Consider the following 22367-nt stretch of genomic DNA (forward strand, 5'->3'; position numbering starts at 1 on the left):
GCCCCCCTCCCCCCGTCATTTTAGCTCTTAATTCTTGCCGCAAGAAGGAATTCTGTTAACATATCTGCTTCCCCAATTAATTCCATGGCAGAAGGCGGATCAGGGAGATTGAAATGGATCTTGACGATGGTACTGATAAGGAAGAATCTGAATCAGACTCGTCTACAGAGTGAGTTGAACTTCGAGAAAATGTGCCAGACAAGTAGGAGTGATGGATTACCTCTTCATCGCCTTCTCTCCGCATTTTTAAATTGAGCTTGCTGAAATGGCAGCATTCGTTTTGCCAGCTCTGATTGTGGTCCTCACAAAACTTGACAGAATCCTATATAGCAGAGGTTTCTACCTTCCCCCCCCCCTGCCCAATGACCGCATGGCATCCAGTTTGCACCCCCTGTGTTTTGTGATGTTGGTCGCAATCCATATCTATCCTTGAGAAATATGCTGCATTCTGATGTGTTTCCCCCGAGCCAGCTTTGATCCAAATTGAGAAAAGGGACGACTTAGTTGCGTTTTAAGCCAGTAACGGGATCGCAGCCTAGAACCAGGAGCCCTGGAAAAGCAGCGTTTTTAAAAATGAAAATGCAGTAGGTTCATTGCTGAACTATGGAAATTGCTGACTTTAACCGCTATTAAAATAGCTGCCACTACTTAGGAACTTGAGAAGGGCTTTTTTGTTGCATTGCAATTAAATATTTGGTTGTGATTTATGTGCCTTGTTTTTTGTTTTTTATGCTGCTGCTTTATGTATATGATTTATGTTTTATTGGCATTGTTTTACAATGAAGGGCAGGATAGAAATATTTCAGGGGAAGTACCTTTATGTTTGGTAGGCTTGATTTGTTCAGTTACTATTTCTTTGAAACCCTGATCATAGTCCTAATAATAATAATAATAATAATACTTTCCTTTTCTCCCCCTGAACCAGCCTAATAAAGAAAAAAGTCTCCCAGTTTGTGATGTCTTTTGGATTCAGGTAAGTATTACTACCCGGGACGCGGGTGGCGCTGTGGTCTAAACCACAGAGCCTAGGGCTTGCCGATCAGAAGGTCGGCGGTTCAAATCCCCGTGACAGGGTGAGCTCCCGTTGCTCGGTCCCTGTTCCTGCCAACCTAGCAGTTTGAAAGCACATCAAAGTGCAAGTAGATAAATAGGTACCACTCCAGCAGGAAGGTAAACGGCATTTCCGTGCGCTGCTCTGGTTCGCCAGAAGCGGCTTAGTCATGCTGGCCACATGACCCGGAAGCTGTACGCCGGCTCCCTCTGCCAGTAAAGTGAGATGAGCGCCGCAACCCCAGAGTCGTCTGCGACTGGACCTAATGGTCAGGGGTTCCTTTACCTTTACCTTTAAGTATTACTACAACATGAACATCAGCGAAGCATGGGAAGGCAATTGTAGATTGGCAAACTGATACTTTGCAGCTTTCTACTTACAGAATTGTGAATATGAAAATTGCTCTCATTTAAGGAAAGCAACTTTGATTTGTGATCCCAGCCAACTAACTTTCGGTGGTTTAAGCATAATTTATAAGCACATCAAATGCATACAGTATGGTATGATTCCAGCTGAGTAACATTTGCCAAAATCTGTATTGCACATAACTCTGCTTCCTGGTTGTACAACACATAATGGGATATCAATTTTGTGGAAACCTTAGATCAGCCAAGTTGCTTTGCTCTGCATTACAGCTGCAAATTGGTTGCCACACCTTTCTGCCTGCTGAACACATGGACTCCTCTACAGACCAAAGCTGAATTGGTGGGCAAAGATTGCCCCTGCCATTGTGCTAAATATGTCTTCATAAAAGTTTGTCTATCCCTTTTCCAGGACTAATATTTGCACTACAATGAAGGAAAATTGTTTTTATTTCCATTTGCATGATTCTTCCCTTGAAGTGACCGTCTTCCTCCTTTTCTTCCCCATTCCCTTCGCTTGTTTTAGGCTTTTTGGAGTTGTGCTTATTTTTGTGGACATCTCACTTGTGATTCTGTCTCTAATTATTGCTCACAAATACCACTCTCTTGATGTCATGATTGGAAATATCTCTCTGGCCATAGCATTCTTCTTCCTCTTTGATGTCCTCCTGCGAGTGTCCATTGAAGGGTAAGAGCATGAACCATTGTCAAGCTGTGCTGCTGCGAAGCCGCTGTGTTTTTAGTTGCGTAAGTTTTCATAGAATAAGGCATTGACCTTGCATTCAGAGGGCTAGCAGAGAGGTCTTAAACTTCCCCATAAAACCCCCTTGCAGCAGTATTCTTACTGCATCTGGAATAGGGAGAAAGGCTTTAAAATGTTCTTTAGGAAATGGGGAGAACAAGTGAAGCCTGTTGTGTTGACTGCTGCTGTTCAGAATTCCACCACCAACCTCTTTTCAAGATAATATGTTCTATTCACACACACACACACACACACCTGATTCAGCCCCCTCCCACCATTTTCTTCCTCCTCAGCGGTCAATATTCTGTAGCCACTGAGCATGCTCAGTCCTAATTACCATATATACTCCAGTATAAGCCGAGTTTTCCAGCACATTTTTTGTGCTGAAAAAGCCGCCCTTGGCTTGTACTCGAGTGAGGCGGGCGTCAGCGGGGGGAGGAGCAGCCCATTTCGGGCCGCTGATCCCACCACCGCTGCCTGCGGTGAGAGGGGTGCTACAGAGGCAGAGAAGCAAAAGAAACCTCGGCCCTCCAGAGGTTTTGGGACTACAACTCCCATGATCCCTAGCTAGCAGTACCAGTGGTCAGGGATGATGGGAATTGTAGTCTCAAAACATCTGGAGGGCCAAGGTTGCCTATGCAGTCGCCATACGAGGCTCTGGAGGGCACAATGGTGCCCATGGGTGCCCTGTTGCTAACCCCTGCAGGTGGCCTCCGCTGAACAGGGCTTTCCAGGACTAACCGTGGTTTATACCCTGCAGCATGATACTTGGACCAATGTCTCCTTGCAAAATTGGCTTCTTAAGCACCTACATATGCTAATGTTGAATAATCCTAGGTGGCCTACAAGGTACTTGTCAAAGTCAGCAGCTGCTGCTAAATCACTGTTGCTAGTTGTCTTTTGCGGATCTCTTTTTCATTTCAGCTTCGAAAAGTACTTTGAATCCAAGCTAAATATTCTAGATGCTATCATTGTTGGGGGCACGCTGCTGATCGATTTTGTGTATGCCGTCTCTGACTTCAGCGGAATAAGCCTAATTCCAAGGCAAGGAGAGTGCAGAATCTTCTTCCTTCCTTCTTTCTCTCTCCCCTCCTTCCTTCCTTTCAAAGATGTCCGTTTTTCTTCTGTGGTGGTGAAGGCAAAATGCAAACAAGCATGTGGATAATTTGGCTTTTAAAAATGCTGGGTGTTGAGTGGGGTTGCTAGTGTAATCAGATCGTTTGGTGAAGGGCGGTATATAAATTTAACAAATAAAAATAAATTTAAAAATATTGCCCCCTATCAGGCACCTTGTGATCACATCCAACCTTTGGGCCTCTCCAGCTTTGTTTCTGTCTCTCATTTGTGTTCAAAACCTCATCATGCAATTTATTTGTTTCATTAAATTTATATACCTCCCTTCATCCGGGGATCACAGGGCACGTTACAGTATAAGAGTTACGGGTAGGTAGACGTGTAAGCGTGTTAGTTACAGGTAGGTAGCCGTGTTGGTCTGCCTTAGTCGAAACAAAATAAAAAAATTCCTTCCAGTATCACCTTAGAGACCAACTAAGTTTGTTATTGGTATGAGCTTTTGTGTGCATGTATCTGAAGAAGTGTGCATGCACACGAAAGCTCATACCAACAACAAACTTATTTTGTTTCGAGTGTAAGAGTGGTTATTTTTTGTTTAATGGTAATTGGTGTTAGCTTGCCTTCAACAGAGACAATTTATGCTACCCGAGTTAGGAAGAGAGCAGAGAGAATTGTAGCAGATCATTTACATCCCGGTCATCATCTGCTTGATTTACTTCCATCTGGATGTCGCTACAGGACTTCATATACAAAATCGGCCAGGCACAAGAATAGTTTTTTTCCCTTGTGCCATTAAATTGTTAAATTCATAGTTGTATAGCTTAAGGGGAGGTAAAATATGGGTGGGGTTTCTTTGCTTCTTTGTATTGTGAGAGGAACAGTGTCTGTATGTTTACATTGCAATGTAGCCGAAACAAATTCCAAGTATGCTGGAAAATGTACTTGGCCAATAATAAATTATTCCTATTCCTATTCCTATTCCTATGAGGCTTTAAAACAATAAAAGCTTTAAAAAATAACCACAAAACAGTCATAGCTGTCAACCAGTTATAATGACTCATGTCTTGGAGACACTGAGCACATATTCAGAGTCCAACAGAGGTAAACGCAGACTGAGCTAGGCTGAGGTTGTATGCACTAAAAGCTACTTTATTATGTATAAGCCAGAACAAAAGAAAACATGTCTCCTCTCTCTGGAGAGAAGTCCGAAGAAGAAAGAACAACAACAAACGGAAACAGAGTACTGTAAACATCCGCTCCTGTGATTCCAACAATCAGTGCTGGAATGCATAACACAGACATGTGATAAACCAATCATACACGATATCTGCACAGTGAGAGGAATAGAAACCCAACGATGAACACCTCCATCTAGAAAGACTGTTGAAGCTGGAGCTGTGCTGTGCATTGTAGGCAGACATAAACATGTAGCCTCTTGCCAGCTTTTCATATTGTTATGCTGACCCACTTTTTTTTTTCCTTTTCACCAGAGCGGTCATTATTTTCCGTATCCTGAGGGTTATAATTCTGATAAGAATATTTCGACTGGCATCAGAGAAGGAGCGGCTGGAAAAGCTCACCAGGAGGCTAGTAAGCTACACTGGGCCTTGTCAACTATGGGAGCTAGTCACAAAGACTTTCTCCCCGGGGAGGCACATGTAGTTATCTTGCTGCTTTCCTTTCAGCTCCTGTTTCAGTTTGACTTTTTTTATATATTACAAGAGTTTATATTGCAATTTAGTAGTCATCCCCAATATGGTTTACGTAAACAAATCAATATCAACATTAAAATATTTTAATTGTTGTATTTCTATTTTAAGTTGACTTGAAGGACTCTTAATTAAAAGGCAGGATAGAAATGTAGAACCATCAAGACCAGTGATACTTGCATGAGTGCAGAACTGCAGGTTTCTTTTTAATGCACTGCCTTATTTTTAAGACTTTTGCTGCTGTTCTAATTTTATTTTATTTTTTTAAAGCCGTTATGGGCAGCCTTGGAAATAGTAACACCTGTCAGACTAAACTAGCCTATTTGTCTCCCAACTCCCCTCTTTAATTTTCTTCCATGTGTTTTGCTGGCAGGTATCAGAAAACAAAAGGCGCTACACAAAAGATGGCTTTGATCTGGACCTCACATATGTCACTGGTGTGTATAATAACTTGGTGAAAGGGGAGAAGTTGATCATTATGAACTTTTCTCACGGGAACTTAGAGAGATCCAGGCAGCCAAGAATTGTGGAAGAAAACTGTGTGTGTGTGTGTGTGTGTGCGTGTCTGCCAGCGCCTCCTTTGCTCTTGTCCTCTCCTGGCCTTACTTCTGGCGCAGCTACTAACTGGGGAGACATGGCAATGCATGACCTTTGCTTGGTTATCACTCCTCTGAAGGAAGTGAATAAGTGCCTAGGCAGATGGTCCTGGGCAGTCAAAGTCTAACCACATACAGCCAAGGCACTCAGAGGCACGTAAACGCTGCTTTTGTCACTCTGCCAATGGAACAGGCTTTGACCTTTTGGCCATACGAGTTGCGGTCACACCTCTCCTCTTTTGCATCTTGGAATTAGCTCTTGATTGCTGACCTAAATGACAAGACAGACTTTGAGGCGCTAACACCCACAGTAGAGGCTTTGCTTAAATGTGAAATGGTACTGTGGACCAATGGTCCTGGCAGAGGCTAGAGTGCTGGTCATGTGGGAATGTTTAGGAGTGTGGATGAGTATATATTATTTTATATATATCATCCCAGCTTGTGTGAGCAAGCTCCAAACTTAGCAGAGTTACATTCCCTTCTAAAACACAGCGGAAAACGGTTGCGTAGGCTTCCTAGAGCCTCTATAAAAGAAATATATATTCCTGGTATATTCCCCCTTGTTCCCTCTTAAAAGCAAAAAGACAGAATACAGTACTGATTATTAGATATAATAGAGTTTACTTACAGACATCCAAGAGTCACAGGCTCAAAGAGGCAGATAAACTTAGATAAACATATTTACATGTGGTGAAGCTGATTCCATAAGGAAAGAAGCTTCACTTCTGCTTCTCTCAGCCTGCAGGCAAAATGGGCAATCTTCTTTGGGATCTGGTTCCCAGGTAAGACCACACCTACTTCTGGTTCCTGCAACTCAGTCCAGGTAAACAGGAAGTTAAGCCTGGAGGACTGAGTTACCTTCATGTCCTCTCTAGGAGTGTTGTGTTTGGCTGCTCTGTGTTTACATCCCACAGGTCAGACAGAAGAGAAACAAAGCATTGGCTGCTGCCACATGGTGGCCTGCTTGCCCTAATGTCTAGGTCTTGTGTGAGCAGGCTGTGGGTTCCGATTCCACTCTGCTGGGCCATGGGCAAAGGGGGAGGAAGTTCCATGTACAAGGAGCCAACACTGAAAAGGCATACCAGAACCTGTATTTCTCCATCAATGAAGAATCTTAAACCTGCTAAGCAGTGCACCTTTAAAATGTATATAATTCCATCCGTGTGCTTCTCTGTTGGTCTAAGGGGCTAAAGGCAGCTGGGTAGGAATCCTATTTTTGCGTTATAAGAACCCTACGAGGGAAGCTGGTCTGAGATACAGTGATCTGCTCAGCTAAGCTAACCAGCCAGCCTCAATAACTGAATGGGAACTTGAACCTGCTCCTCTCTGACCGAAAGCCCAGCCATCAATTTTGCATGGCTGTAAGCCCCAGCACAAGTCAAAACTTTCAGTTGTATCGGGTTTTAGCGATTTGTTAGCTACATGCAGACTTGCACTCTGGTGTCCACATGTTCAAACAGGCGGGCTTAATTCCCCCCCCCTGCTGTCCTTCAGCACCACACAAATCACCCCCACTAGGACCGTTTTTAGCCCTTCATGTGATAAGAGTTGGATAAAATTCTTATACAACTGTGTATACAACACAGCCTGTGTGCACAAATGGTCCATGGGATTACGCTGTTTTAAAGTCGGATTTAAAGGGGGAAATTGAGATAGCATAGAAGAAGCTTCTTAGTGTGTCTAACTTGTAAAAGTCTAGTGGTTCGTGAGGATGAACGCCTGAGCTGTCAGAAGTCCGATCTCTGTGAAAACAAATACTTTTGAACTGAAATACTGCAAGTTTATAATGTGTTGCGGTCTCATTAGACTTACTACAGCCTTTACGTGTGTGTGTTTTTTATCTCTCAGCTCGTGTTATAGCAATGTCCTTTCCATCTTCTGGGAAGCAGTCTTGGTACAGGAATCCTATAAAGGTAGCATAAATTCTGAAAGTCTGTGCAAATAGTTCTCAACTGTATAAACTGTATAAATATGGCATATTGCTTTTTAAATTTGAACGGTTTTTTGTTTTTTATTCCACACGTGCTTTAAGAGAAATTATGCCCTTTCTTCAAGTTCCTGCATTGAGGGGTTGATAACATGATAATTTACTTACATCTTGATTGCTGTAATTGACTTAGAAGCTAGATAAACAACTAAAATATTTACTTAATTGGTGACGGTTTGTTTTCCTTCCTTTCTTTGCCAGATCTAATGACAGGCTGCTGGCATTGTGCTTGATTTTTCCCCCTCTACGATCAGAGGGTCAGAGTTAGGATTTGTTTTGGGCCATCAATAATGGGTGTGCTATGTCTTAGAATTATCAGCCAATAAGCTGCAGGCGTTAAACATTTTCTTCTCCACACCACCTTTTTAATAATAATAATAATAATAATAATAATAATAATAATAATAATAATAATAATAATAATAATAATTTATTATTTATACCCTGCCCATCTGGCCGGGTCTCCCCAGCCACTCTGGGCGGCCTCCAACAAATACCAAAATACAATACAAAGTCACAATTTAAAAACTTCCCTAAACAGGGCTGCCTTTAGGTATTTTCTGAATGTCAGGTAGTTGTTTATTCCCTTGACTTCTGATGGGAGGGCGTTCCACAGGGCGGGCGCCACTACCGAGAAGGCCCTCTGCCTGGTTCCCTGTAGTTTTGCTTCTCGCAGTGAGGGAACCGACAGAAGGCCCTCGGCGCTGGATCTCAGTGTCCGGGCTGAATGATGGGGGTGGAGACGCTCCTTCAGGTATACAGGACCGAGGCCGTTTTAGGGGAAATCACAAGTCTGCTTAAACATAGGTCACATCCACACCATCCATTTAAACATGCACAAGGCTCCCCACCAATAATCCTGGGAACTGTAGTGAAGGGTGCTGGGAATTGTGGCTCTATGAGGGGTAAACTGTTTGCAGTTCCTAGCATTCTTTGGGGAAAGTGTTCATTGCTGTGAACATGCTTCAGATGCATGGTGTAGAGGTGACAGTAGACTTAAATTTTGTCTAGATGTCTACCTAAGCCAGCCTTCCTCAACATGGTGCTGTCCATATGTTGTTTGGGCTACATCTCTGAATATTGACCATGCTGGCAGTGGCTTATGGGTGTCCAACAAGATTAGGAATGCACCACATTGGCTTCCTCTGCATTCATAGGTTCTTAATGTGTATTTAATCTCCCCGCTAATGCTACGCCTAACACATTGCTGGAATCCAACCATATCTACAGCAATATGTTGGCACTGAAGACCTCTTTGCACAAGGGGAGATCTAAATTTTGCTTGAATTGGCTTCTCTAGATTCTGAAATGGGTTTCACCAATGCATTGCCTCATCATAGGGTCCTAATGCTTCTGGTGTCCTTTGAATATCTCCTGCTTTTATAGGAAGTTGCAAGGTTCTTGGATACAAAACATGAAGGCCACTACAAAGTCTACAATCTTTGCAGTAAGCATCTTCTATTTGGACCGTTTTTAATGTAGTTATATAACTTGCAAAGGAGGCATCTTACATCTGAGCGTATACCATAATGGCCTTAATTTTCAATCTGTGTCCTCTTTTTCACATTTTCACCTCTTAAATGGAGGACCTCTTAAATGTCACCCCTCTTCCATATCGCTCAAAGTTGGGTTATACTAAATGTTTCGTTTGTTCAAATGACTTCTTCATGCCAAGCATCATAGTGGCAACTAATGGGCTTCCTGTGAGCCTGATTTGGCCACCAAGTCTAACAAACTCTCTTCTGAAATAAAGTGTGTGGCTTTAAAAGTGTGTGACTTTTCAGTGCTTCAATAGCAACACTTTTAACGAGCTGTTACTATTTCTTTTTAGCACCATGTTTTTATTGTTTGTGTTACGATTATGCGTTTTGTACAGCTTCTTTGGAAGATGGGTGGCTTCTAAATACCTTTCCGTGAATAGAAGAAGAAGAAGAAGAAGAAGAAGAAGTAGTAACAGTGCTTAATTCTTGTTTCCCCCAGTCAGGGCCAGGGCCAGCTCTGAGCAATGTGCTTTCTGGTGGGCTTCCTCAGGTTAACCTGACAGTGGCAGCAGCACTGCAAAGGTGCCTGAGAACAAGCATTATAATTTCACACAGTGCCTCAGAAAACTCTGGGGCACTGTGGGAAATGGTGGCTTGCAGACCTGGCTGCCTAGCGTTGAGGCAGCAGGTGGGCCTTGCTGAGGTACTAGGGTGCAAGGAGCCACTATAGGGTGCAAATGCTGACTCTGGACCTGTCCCTTGGTAAAGGTAAAGGGACCCCTGACCATTAGGTCCAGTCGTGTCTGACTCTGGGGTTGTGGCGCTCATCTCGCATTACTGGCCGAGGGAGCCGGCGTACAGCTTCCGGGTCATGTGGCCAGCATGACAAAGCTGCTCCTGGCGAACCAGAGCAGCGCATGGAAACGCCGTTTACCTTCCCGCCGGAGCGGTACCTATTTATCTACTTGCACTTTGACGTGCTTTCGAACTGCTAGGTGGGCAGGAGCTGGGACCGAGCAATTGGAGCTCACCCCGTCGCGGGGATTTGAACCACCGACCTTCTGATCAGCAACCCCTAGGCTCTGTGGTTTAACCCACAGTGCCACCCTTGGACCTGTCCCTAGTAGTAGCAAAATCCAGGAAAAAGAAGAGGCCCTTGTGGTTCACTGCTGTTATTTTTAACCATGTTTCACATACTCCTCCCTCCCTCCCTCCCTGGGTGGCTTCACCTGTTACAGTGATCCCCGGAAATTTTGGTTGGGTTTTTTTTTTTTTTTTTGCTTATGTAGATAATTAATGAAAAACGTAAAGAAAAGATAACAAGAAATATCTCTGTTGAACCACTATGCTTAGCATTGTGAAACAGAACACACAACATTTCCCATTTGATACAGTGGAGCTGTGAACACTGTAATACTATGGAAGCTGTAAATTCGAAATAACCACTTTGTGTCTGCGAAATGGCGCTGTGCCTTCTCCCCCATCACTTGTGGGGAGGGAAACAATATATATTTTTTTGACAGGTGTGGTTTTGTTTTTCTAACCCCGCTCAAGGCATTCAGTTCAGACTTTGGAACAAACAGCTGCTGTTTGGGGTTGATTTAAATGCTCAATATCCAGACATGTAGAAGCTGACGTGAGTTTCTAATATGCTTTTAGCTTAACTGATTATAATTGTATTTTGAATTTTTTAAAAATACCTGGCTTTAGCTTGGTCTTTTCTTGTCTTTTAGTTTCTTTTTCTTTTTGTAAATTGCTTAGTGGTTCTGTTTACAATCAAAGAGTGAATAAATTTTGTAAGATAAATAAAAATATTTTATATACCCTCCTCTTCCCTGCAGGTGAACAGGGTTATGACCCAAAGATATTCCATTACAGGGTGGAAAGAATATTTATTGATGACCATAATGTTCCCACTCTGGAGTAAGTATAATTTCAAGGTGCTTCTGTGTGCATCTATGGAGAGAAAATTTTAATAAAATGACCCGTCAGGGCAGCTGAAGAACGCAAATGTCTCTAGCCCATGAGAAACCAGTTCAGAGAAAATTAAAAAGCACGGTGCCAGTGTCTTTTGTAAATGGCATTGAAACAAGGTATTTCCAAGCCAGATGAGATTTAACTTGGTTAATGTATTTCATTTATGTATATAGATCACTTTCAAAAATCTCTAAACAGTGTACAAAAATTACTATAAAATTACCAATAATGCACAGGAAAAAAATTCAAGACAAGTACAGTGGACGCTCAGGTTGCGAACGCGATCCGTGCGGGAGGCGCGTTCGCAACCCGCGCTGCTGCGTCTGCGCACGCGCATGACGCAATTTGGTGTTTCTGCGCATGCACGAGCGCCCAAACCCGGAAGTAACCCGTTCCATTACTTCCGGATTCAGTGCGGTGCGCAACCCAAAACTGCACAACCTGAAGCAGCTGTAACCCAAGGTATGACTGTATTATTGTTGGCTTGCTGAAATAACGTTTTTTAAAAGGTAAAAGTAAAGGGACCCCTGACCATCAGGTCAAGTCGTGTCCGACTCTGGGGTTGCGGCGCTCATCTTGCGTTACTGGCCGAGGGAGCCGGCGTACAGCTTCCGGGTCATGTGGCCAGCATGACTAAGCCGCTTCTGGCGAACCAGAGCAGTGCACGGAAACACCGTTCACCTTCCCACCAGAGCGGTACCTATTTATCTACTTGCACTTTGACGTGCTTTCGAACTGCTAGATTGGCAGGAGCAGGGACTGAGCAACGGGAGCTCACCCCATCGCGGGGATTTGAACCGCTGACCTTCTGATCAACAAGCCCTAGGCTCTGTGGTTTAACCCACAGCGCCACCCGCGTCAACTTTTGTAGTCAACTTTTAAAAAGTGTTTCAGTGTGCCTAATGTTGATAGGAAGTTCCAAAGCACCCCAAAAAGATCAGTCTGCTTGTGAATGTTGTTTGGCACTTGTAATACTGCAAGTTCCACAGACTAAAAGGGGTCGAGCACATGCACGCAAGGCAAGCCGACCTTTCAGGTAAACTGACACCCAAGCTGCTTAGGGCTTACTATTGCTCTGATAAAATAATTGTGTGTTACGTCCCCGTCCCTCCCCCGAACATCTCAGAAAAGGAAAATTAAGTGAGATTCCTCTTTCTGCCCTTAAGGGAGATGGTCCAATTTACGCATAGCGTGATGGAATGGATGTTACAAGATGACAGCAACGTCATAGCAATACATTGCAAAGGAGGAAAGGGTAAGTAAATAAGACAAGGAGCCGAAGGAGGTTGAACTTTTTTTTAAAAAAGGTGTTTTGTTTTCTGTTTTGTTAGTTTACAAAAGCTTCTGGTATTCCAGTATTAAGTGATCACCACTATTTTTCTGAAATAGGTAGTTGAGGCAGAATGACATGAGAAACTGCCTTATTGCCAGTTCAGTATATGACTGAAGTGAATCTCCAGGGTTTCGGGCAAGTTCCCAGCCCTGTTTGGAGATGACAGTGCTCTTTCACTGAGCTACGGTCCAAATAATTACCTGGTCCATCACAGCTCTTGGTCCCTCTTCAAAATTTTGGATTGAGGAACTCAGAGTTGGTTATATTTTGCTACTTATAAGCTACTATTTTTAAGGAAGGTGGTATTTAAATACTAAACTACAGCTTAATATTTAAATACCAGAACATGCTCCCGTTCATCTCTGCCACAAAATGTGCCCCTAGATTTGGAGTTCATGATAACCTTTTGTAGGATGCATGATGTAGGAAGCAGGAGAGGCTTAAAGTGTCAGGGAAGCCAGATGCATTTTGAGTTCTGCGTGGAGGCCATAGAATCATAGAATGGTACAGTTGGAAGGAATACTGAGGGTCACCTAGCCTAAGGCATCTATGACAGGTGGCCTTCCAGGCTCTGCTTAAAAACCTCCAGTGAAGGAGAGTCCACAACCTCCCAAGGGAGTCCGTTCTACTGTCAAATAGCTCTTACCGCAGGGGTAAGCAACCTTTTTCAGCCGTGGGACGGTCCACCATCCCTCAGACCTTGTGGTGGGCCGGACTATATTTTGAAAAAATATATGAACGAATTCCTATGCCCCACAAATAACCCAGAGATGCATTTTAAATAAAAGGACACATTCTACTCATGTAAAAGCACACTGATTCCCGGACTGTCTGCGGGCCGGATTGAGAAGGCGATTGGGCTGCATCTGGCCCCCGGGCCTTAGGTTGCCTACCCCTGCTCTTACCATCAGATATTTGAAGATGGCTATCATACCTCCTCTAGTCTCCTCTTTGCCAGGCTAAACATCCATCCCTCGTAATTCACATTGGAGAATTATAGAGTTGGAAGGGACCGCAAGGATCACCTAATCCAACCCCCTGCAAGACAGGAATCTTGCCCAATGTGGAGTTCAATCTCGGGCTCATGAGTTCAAGAGTCTCATGCTCTACTGACTGAGCTATCTCTTACGTAACATAAGCTGAATGCGCTAGTGGTTCCCTTCTTGCGTACAACTAGAATCCAACCCTGATGACTTTCCTCTGAAGTCTTGATTTCCCCACCCCACCCCACCCCTTTTTAAAAATGCAGGTAGGACTGGGACCATGATTTGCATCTGGCTTATTGAGAACAGCCTGTTTGAAAGTGCAAAGGTACGTAAAGTGATGGCAGCAATGACGAGAGCCAGTGTGGTGTAGTGGTTAAGAGCGGTAGACTCGTAATCTGGGGAACCGGGTTCGTGTCTCCACTCCTCCACATGCAGCTGCTGGGTGACCTTGGGCTAGTCACACTTCTTTGAAGTCTCTCAGCCCCACTCACCTCACAGGGTGTTTGTTGTGGGGGAGGAAGGGAAAGGAGAATGTTAGCCGCTTTGAGACTCCTTCGGGTAGTGATAAAGCGGGGTATCAAATCCAAACTCTTCTTCTTCTTCTTCTTCTTCCCTTTGAACTTGGGGGGTGCTTTAATTCTCTCAAAGACCAAAGAGTGGCTTTTCTCTGTGCAGAGAATGCTGAAGAATGTCTTCCACCTGGGTGGCGATTCATTTAAGTGGCATGACAACCTGAAGTTTATATACATGGTCCCTGTTCATAGCACCATCCCCCTATTGCCAGAAATGCCCAGTACACAGAGCGAAGGCTCATCCCTCAGTGCAATTTGGCTGAACCACGTAGTAGGCAGTATGCAGCCACTGCTACCACCGTGTGGATTTTTTTTCCTGTCACTTCCAAGGGAAATGTTTGATATTCTAGTCCAGAGTTGGGGTGCCCTAGGCCCAGGTTCTGAATACATCCTCCAGGCCTTTCTTGCTTGCCTGGATTTTTGAGAGTAGTGTACGTAGAAATTAGCCTGCTGTACAAAGGTAAAATTTGCATCGATTCCTCCACCTACTTTTTGTCTCTGGCCTTGCTTTCCACTGCCATGTGACTTCTGGAAGATTGCTCAGAAAGGAATGCAGCTCTCAGACGGGGAAAAATGATGAAATTTGACTGGTAAACCTGTTACTTAACCCCAGGGTTGTTGCTGGAAAAATTCCAGCAGTGTCTTTTGGGAGAAGAGAAAAAGCAGGGGGTGATTTTTGCCACACACACACCCCACATTCCCCAAAGCTTGCTCCAGAGTGTTGTGGGATCGTTGAACAGCATAGAAGTTAGTGGGAGAGGAGCTTCATAGGGAACAAGCAATGGACACAAAATAATCTCCCCCATGACTCTAATGTATTGAAGATCCTTCTGTAAACAGAACAGTACCATCAGAGAAAACCAATGGTTCTGGAGAGGAATGCTGTGTTTTAAGCCACTAATGTGTACATAGCCAGTCTGTACGCAGGAGCGAACTTCACGTTCACCAGACGTGGACTTTCCCAGCTCCTTTTAACTCTGCAGCCTCTTGTCTCCCTTGAAAACTTCCTTTTGGAGGAACCATGGGAATGGTGTAGAGAGATAAGGGGTAAGGGGGCAGATTAAAGAGGAAGCTGGCAGAATCCACCCCGCTCTAATGTGAACAGAGGGAAAACTTGGCCTCCAAACCTGTGTCTCTAAAATAACACTTTATAGTTCCTTGGTTTAAAACGGAACACTACAAGATATGGCGACACCTGTTATCATCTTCCTTTTTTAAGGAAAGCTTACAGTACTTTGGTAAAAGAAGAACTGATGAAAGCACAAGCTCCAAGTTTCAGGGTGTTGAAACTCCATCACAGGTAAGAGTCTACAATGACGTATGTTATGTACTGAGTTGAATAGGATCCAAAATGCAGGAGTCTGACTGGTACCAGAACAATAGGATTGAGATTGCAGCAGTCTGACTGGTCCCAGAACAATAGGATTGAGATTGCAGCAGTCTGACTGGTCCCAGAACAATAGGATTGAGATTGCAGCAGTCTGGTTGGTCCCAGAACAATAGGATTGAGATTGCAGCAGTCTGATTGGTCCCAGAACAATAGGATTGAGATTGCAGCAGTCTGACTGGTCCCAGAACAATAGGATTGAGATTGCAGCAGTCTGACTGGTCCCAGAACAATAGGATTGAGATGGCAGCAGTCTGATTGGTCCCAGAACAATAGGATTGAGATTGCAGCAGTCTGATTGGTCCCAGAACAATAGGATTGAGATTGCAGCAGTCTGACTGGTCCCAGAACAATAGGATTGAGATTGCAGCAGTCTGACTGGTCCCAGAACAATAGGATTGAGATTGCAGCAGTCTGACTGGTCCCAGAACAATAGGATTGAGATGGCAGCAGTCTGATTGGTCCCAGAACAATAGGATTGAGATTGCAGCAGTCTGACTGGTCCCAGAACAATAGGATTGAGATTGCAGCAGTCTGACTGGTCCCAGAACAATAGGATTGAGATTGCAGCAGTCTGACTGGTCCCAGAACAATAGGATTGAGATGGCAGCAGTCTGAGTGGTCCCAGAACAATAGGATTGAGATTGCAGCAGTCTGATTGGTCCGCAGGAGCCACCCAATCCAGCTCCAGGTGGAAGTGAATCCGCACTCCGATTGGCATACAGGAGTATCCCGGAATTAGCCAATCACGTGGGGCCCATTGTGTAAATAGTGTATATAAAGCAAACGTTTTGGGGGAAACTGCATTCCTCACTACTATGAGCTGAATAAAGAGCATGAAATTCACACTTGACTCCGAGTATATTTCAACGTCTCTGTTAAAGACACCGGAACCAGTATTGTAGCAAGGGATTAACACAACTTGCAGATTGTCATGATTTAGCTCTGTAACTGACCATTTTTCATACCCTTGCCTTTCTGGATGGTGCTTAGAGTGCCTTCAATCCAGCGAACAACCTCTAACACTATGGCGTTATAACATAGGATGAGTCCAGGATTTGGGAGAGTTTGGGTAAAAGCAAGGCTTGCAGTGATGGAGTTTGAAGGTCACCTTCTCCTGCAGCCCAAAGGTTGCTCTTACTTTAGGGTTGAGTTGGGAGATTTGCTTGTAGCTTTGAAAATGCTGTAGCTTGTTTCGTAACTTATTTCTCAAGGCGCGCTCAAATTTTCTTTGCAGAATAGGTATGTTGAGTATTACGCAACCTTGAAATGGAAGTACAACCTGCAGATCCCAAAAGAGAGACCACTTGAAATAAAAAGCATAAAGCTCTACGCTATCCATGGTAAGCACTGCCAAAATGCTGTAGGATTTCTAATGGCATTTCATGTCCTCCTTTCTCATTTCCTCTATTGTGATGCAAGTTTACTTTTAAAGAGTTTGCAGTAAACAACTCAGCATCAGTCCTTGAAATTCAGCCTAATAATTGTCCTGCTGTCACTATTTAACCTTTTTAAAAAAACTTTTTTTTTAGGAGTTGGGAAAGGCAATGGGAGTGATTTGAGGGTGAAGATAATAATGGAAAAGGAAGTGGTATTTCATTGTGTTTGTGCAACCCAAGAAAATTGCCAGGTAAGGGACTCCCGGTTTAATTTAAAAAGCCTGTCATGAGTGGCTGGCATAAGAAATTGTTATCTGTCCAGAGTTTTTGCAACAGGTGGTATATTTAAGCTTCTTTCTGTGTGACAGATCACTTAATCCCTATAATTAATGCGAATTTGCTAGACGTGCTCTGGGGATATGCTTTTGATTCAAGGAGAGCTAACGTTTTGAGCATTCTAAAAGTGAAGCATTCTAGAATTCTGGAAAATGCAGTGTTCCTCACAAATGGCCCTTGCATTCCTGCTGTTCTTATAATTGTGTGGAATCATCATCATCATAATTTATTATTTCTACCCCGCCTATCTAGCTGGGTATCCCCAGCCGCTTTCAGCGGCTTTCAACAGAACATTAAAAACAGAATAAAACTTCAGACATTAAAAACTTCCCTAAACAGGGCTGCCTAGGTGTCTTCTAAAAGTTGGATAGTTGTTTATTTCCTTGACATCTGATGGGAGGGCGTTCCACAGGGTGGGTGCCACTACAGAGAAGGCCCTCTGCCTGGTTCCCTGTAACTTCACTTCTCGCAGGGAGGGAACTGTTATAGAAGGCCCTCGGAGCTGGACCTCAGTGTCTGGGCTGAATGATGGGGGTGGAGACGCCCCTTCAAGTATACTGGGCCTTTGAGGCCATTTAGGGCTTTCAAGGTCAGCACCAACACTTTGAATTGTGCTCGGAAATGTACTGGGAGCCAATGTAGGTCTTTCAGGACCAGTGTTATATGGTCTCGGCGGCCGCTCCCAGTCACCAGTCTAGCTGCCACATTCTGAATAAATTGCATGGATGTCACAGGTGCTTTTGGGATGAGATTATTGGCAAGCAGCCCAGCTACTCTTGTCATTCCTGCGTCATTTAACGCTTAACAAATTTTGCACATTTTCTAGAAGCCAAGCACTTCTTCTGAACTGGAGTTATGACCAGCAGCCTTTTAAACAAAATAGGGGGGGGGGACAATGATCACATATTGGTTCCACCGCCCCCAGTTAATATATATTACATAAATACAGCATATTTGTTAGATTGGGACATACAGAAATAACGCACACAGGATGAAATGCAGTAGGCAGGAAATTCTTTCCCTAAAATTCCTTACATTTTAAAAGAAAAGCATGGATGGGAGAAAAGGTGTCGATCTTCTGGCTAAACAGAATTTGGCAGTATATGGTGTTCTAAAATCTTACCTCGACAGCAATGCTTGTGAACCTTACTTTCCAGCTGTATTCTCCTAAGTAGTAATAGATTAACAGGAGGGAGTGCTGCTAGGCGATTTGAGGAGTAGCCAAGAATTTTATGTTTTAATGGGGCCAAAGGAAAGTTACCAGTCCAAATTAGTTTTCAGAGGGCAAATTAAGTTGCGTCATTAGGGAGGGGGGCTGCTGGGACTTTACTTGCCAAGCTGCGCCAGTAGGGTGCTATAGCTGATTCAGTAGATAAAAGTTCATGCATTTTGTAACAAGAATATTTCATCGTGAATGAGATGCCCCATCTACTTTCAGTTGTTCTTCGATGGCGAAAACGACTGGGTAATAATTGCTTTTGAATGCTGTCCCATAGTTAGCAAAGATGTGAAAGTCAGATTCGAATCTTCTTCATCTGTAAGTAAATGAACTGTGGATCTTTTGTATTTCTCTCACACAGCAGTTGTGTCCTTTATAGCCATTGCTGACCCATTCTCAAAACACAAGGTTCGCTTCGTTAAACACACCTGCCGGCCTTTATTTATTTCAGATATTTAAATCCTGCTTAACATTCAGAATTGTAAAAGTGGATAGTGAGTTGGTTTTTATAACCTGCCTTTTGACCCCGTGGAATCTAAATCCTGAAAACTATGATGAAACTAAAGACGCAGGAACACCAGGAGAAATGGAATGTGACTTGTGATATTTCAGAAAGTAAAGGAGGTGTTATTGAAGGGAAGATTCAATTTATTCCCAGTTTATTGCGGTGTTAACTTTAAAAAAAATGCTGTAGAAACAAAACAACGAATATTGGAAACTAGCTTGACACAGAAAAGGCCCAGTCATGGGTATCAAAGGATGAGTTATTTGGTAGGTGCAATGACAAACACCAAATATAATAAAATCACATTAAATCTTAAATTAAACAGCTGATGTAGTAGAGTAATGACTCAGAGTGAAGTCTGTCTCCCTGGTCCAAATATTGTATGTAGCATGAACTCACAATGAAACTCGAAAAAATAGAATATCGTGGAAAAGTCCATTTATGTAAGCAATTGTTTTCATTAGCTACTGGAGTTTAATATATGAGATAGGCTCATGACATGCAAAGCGAGATATGTCAAGCCTTTGCTTGTTATAATTGCGATGAAAACCCCAAAGTTGAAATTGTTAATTTGGGGTTCTCATCAGCTGTACGCCATAATCATCACAATTATAACAAATAAGGGCTTGACATATCTTGCTTTGCACGTCATGAGTCTATCTCATAGATTAGTTTCACCTTTTAAATTGAATTACTGAAAGAAATGAACTTTTCCCACGATATTCAAATTTTTCGAGTTTCACCTGTAGGTGACAAGCTCTAGGATATACTCTGCGCTTAGAGAGAACTACCTTCTGGGATGTGTTGTGATTGTGACCAGGGGTGGGGGTTGCACGTGGCACATTTTGAACATGGGAAAGCACTATACAAAGGTTAGTAGGTATTAAACATTCAATCCTTTTGCCTTTTAAAATACAGGCTATTCCAAAAGGCTACGATGACTGCGCTTTCTTCTTTTGGTTCCACACAGCCTTTGTAGAGGACAACAGGTAAGCTGTAATGACATACATCAGAGGCCTGTGACAGAAAGCTAAGATGTTCTCAAACTTTGGCTGGCTTGGGAACCGAGTGTGATAAACTTTTATCTGTGTGAAGTAATGGGCTCAATACAAGCCTCCACTAGCAAGAGAAAGGCTTTGCTTTGAGAGCCAGTGTGGTGTAGTGGTTAAGAGCGGTAGTCTCATAATCTGGGGAACCGGGTTCGTGTCTCCGCTCCTCCACATGCAGCTGCTGAGTGACCTTGGGCTAGTCACACTTCTTTGAAGTCTCTCAGCCTCACTCACCTCACAGAGTGTTTGTTGTGGGGGAGGAAGGGAAAGGAGAATGTTAGCCGCTTTGAGACTCCTTCGGGTAGTGATAAAGCGGGATATCAAATCCAAACTCTTCTTCTTCTTCTTCCATGGGGCCACGTTATTTTTTTTTAAGGTAAACAACAACCCTTTCCCCTCACATGAAGAAAGTAGAGCCTGCCATTTGCTACTGGGGACTTGCCTTGAGCCTAATGCTTCACAGACATACAGGCTAAAAAACGCTGTCCCTGCCTTGTTGGGGAAGGGGGCACGAGTTCAAGTCTCTGCAGGTTTTTCTTACATGGAAATGCACTGTTGGGCAAGTCTCCAATAAAGGAAGTTGGCTGAGTGAAGAACTGAGAAATCAATTTCCTTTCAGGGATGGAGGCCTCATTGCTCACTGCTGGAGCATTACTGCTGATAAATAAACACCATGTAGGAGAAATTAAAGATTAAGCAGGCATGTTGCTACTTTTAAGTAGCAGGAATATGAACACTTGCTCACCTGTCTCCAGCTCCATGTAATCAGACTCGCCATGTATTGAAAAGGAATCACACTATCTACCCCATTTCCAATTGCAGGCCCGCATGTTATGTCATATATGAAGGCACAGAGGGAGTCTACTGAGTCAGAATGCTAGCAGAATTTCACTAGCTGGACAACAAATTAAAAGCCACTATTAACTCGTAAAGCAGAATGAGCGATACATTCTCTTTTTGGGGGGTGCAACAAGGGACATCAGAAACAGTAGAAATGGCCACAACTTGCACATTCCTCCGAGGTCAGGAACAGAAACCATGCAAGCGAATATAAGTTGCTATTGTTGTTCTTAGTCCACAAATGTTATTTTCTGCATGGTTTCTGATGTGTCCCTTTCATTGACATTGATCACGTAATTCATTACATTGGTTTTGGCCACAGTGGAGCGAGTGAGGTGAGCCATAAAGGTGAACTATAGCATAACGGAATGGAATGGAAACGATGGTGAAAAATGGAGGGCAGAACAGAAATGGCTGCCTCATAGCTGCAACTACTACTGTAGGCCATCAACCCTAGGAGAATGACTGAGCACAGGCTTGAGGACAAGTCCCCAACAAATGGGAGGCAGCCATGCTTTTGTGGTTAAAACTGGAGGTGGAAGACAGCATTTACAGATGAAGTACATGTTCCCGTGTTCTGCCAGTAGCTACTTGGTTTTGTATTTCCAATGTGACTTATTCAGGTGTTCTGTTTCTGTGTTGGGTCAACGTGCCAGGGGTTGGGGGGGTCGGTGGCAAGGACGAGCTCTGTGCTATCACCTCCCATGACTTGGGAATGGTAACTTCTGCAAGGGGGAGACCCTTCTCTGTGCCATAGGTTCCATGTGAGGTGTGGAAGCCCAAGTTCTCCAGGGTTCCGAATGGTGTGGGGAGCTGCTCCTCCACCATAGGTTGATCGAACGCAGAAGGAAAATGCTTGAACATGTGCCATTCGCTCCACATGGATTCACATGCTCTTCGTTAAACTTAATGCTTCCCTCCCTCCCCACTTTCCCCAGGCTTTACCTTTCTAGAAATGAAATTGATAACCTACACAAGCCAAGGATGTGGAAGACTTTCAGGGAAGACTTTGCTGTGGAGCTGCACTTTGGTGAGCCCTAACCAGAAGTGAACAGTGGCAAGTCTTAAAACAAGAGTTCCTATTCCATTTCCTTCCCAGGATCATGATGCTCTGCCACCGCTATGGTATTGCCTTCTAAATCTCATTTGTGTCAGTACAGGAGCATGCAGAACCGAATATTGAACAGAGAGCTTGCCTAGCTATTTTGTGTGTGTTGCTTATAATGATTAAAACAATTAATTTTGTCAGCTTGTTTGTGTCTCCATGTGAAAAATAGTTTCCAGCGTTCCAGCCAGTGTGGTGTAGTGGTTAAGAGAGCGGTAGACTCGTAATCTGGTGAACCGGGTTCGCGTCTCCGCTCCTCCACATGCAGCTGCTGGGTGACCTTGGGCTAGTCACACTTCTCTGAAGTCTCTCAGCCCCACTCACCTCACAGAGTGTTTGTTGTGGGGGAGGAAGGGAAAGGAGAATGTTAGCCGCTTTGAGACTCCTTCGGGTAGTGAAAAGCAGGATATCAAATCCAAACTCTTCTTCAAACTACCCACCCGTTTCCCATCTCAGGTGGCTGATCTCAATTCAAACTACGTGGTATGTGCACAGTGCGTGGTTGTCTTCCGAATGAGACCATTAGACATTGCTTCAGTCACCAAGTTCTGACTAGCTATGTTAAGATTTGCCCATTTAATCCTAGCAGCAATTTTCATTTACTCAAACTGAGCATTTATAAGAGGGATGGGGAGTCTGGGTATTTTTGGCACTCTCAACTCCCATAATTCCTAACC

The 22367-nt window shown here is 43.7% G+C and overlaps 1 protein-coding gene across 1 annotated transcript; it reads left to right on the plus strand.

Moving 5' to 3' along the window:
- The first annotated feature begins 91 nt into the window (after positions 1-91).
- LOC117043263 (phosphatidylinositol 3,4,5-trisphosphate 3-phosphatase TPTE2-like) lies at positions 92-21833 on the plus strand. The gene is made up of 17 exons (XM_033142765.1): positions 92-169; positions 926-973; positions 1940-2101; positions 3080-3199; positions 4720-4819; positions 5312-5375; positions 7383-7447; positions 8908-8968; positions 10844-10925; positions 12146-12234; positions 13562-13623; positions 15090-15170; positions 16495-16600; positions 16790-16887; positions 18411-18509; positions 19615-19685; positions 21524-21833. The coding sequence occupies exons 1-17, from the start codon at positions 114-116 to the stop codon at positions 21624-21626; spliced, it is 1467 nt and encodes a 488-aa protein (XP_032998656.1). The 5' UTR covers positions 92-113; the 3' UTR covers positions 21627-21833.
- Positions 21834-22367: the final 534 nt, after the last annotated feature.

Source organism: Lacerta agilis, chromosome 3 (assembly GCF_009819535.1).
Source record: "Lacerta agilis isolate rLacAgi1 chromosome 3, rLacAgi1.pri, whole genome shotgun sequence".
Lineage (NCBI taxonomy): Eukaryota > Metazoa > Chordata > Lepidosauria > Squamata > Lacertidae > Lacerta > Lacerta agilis.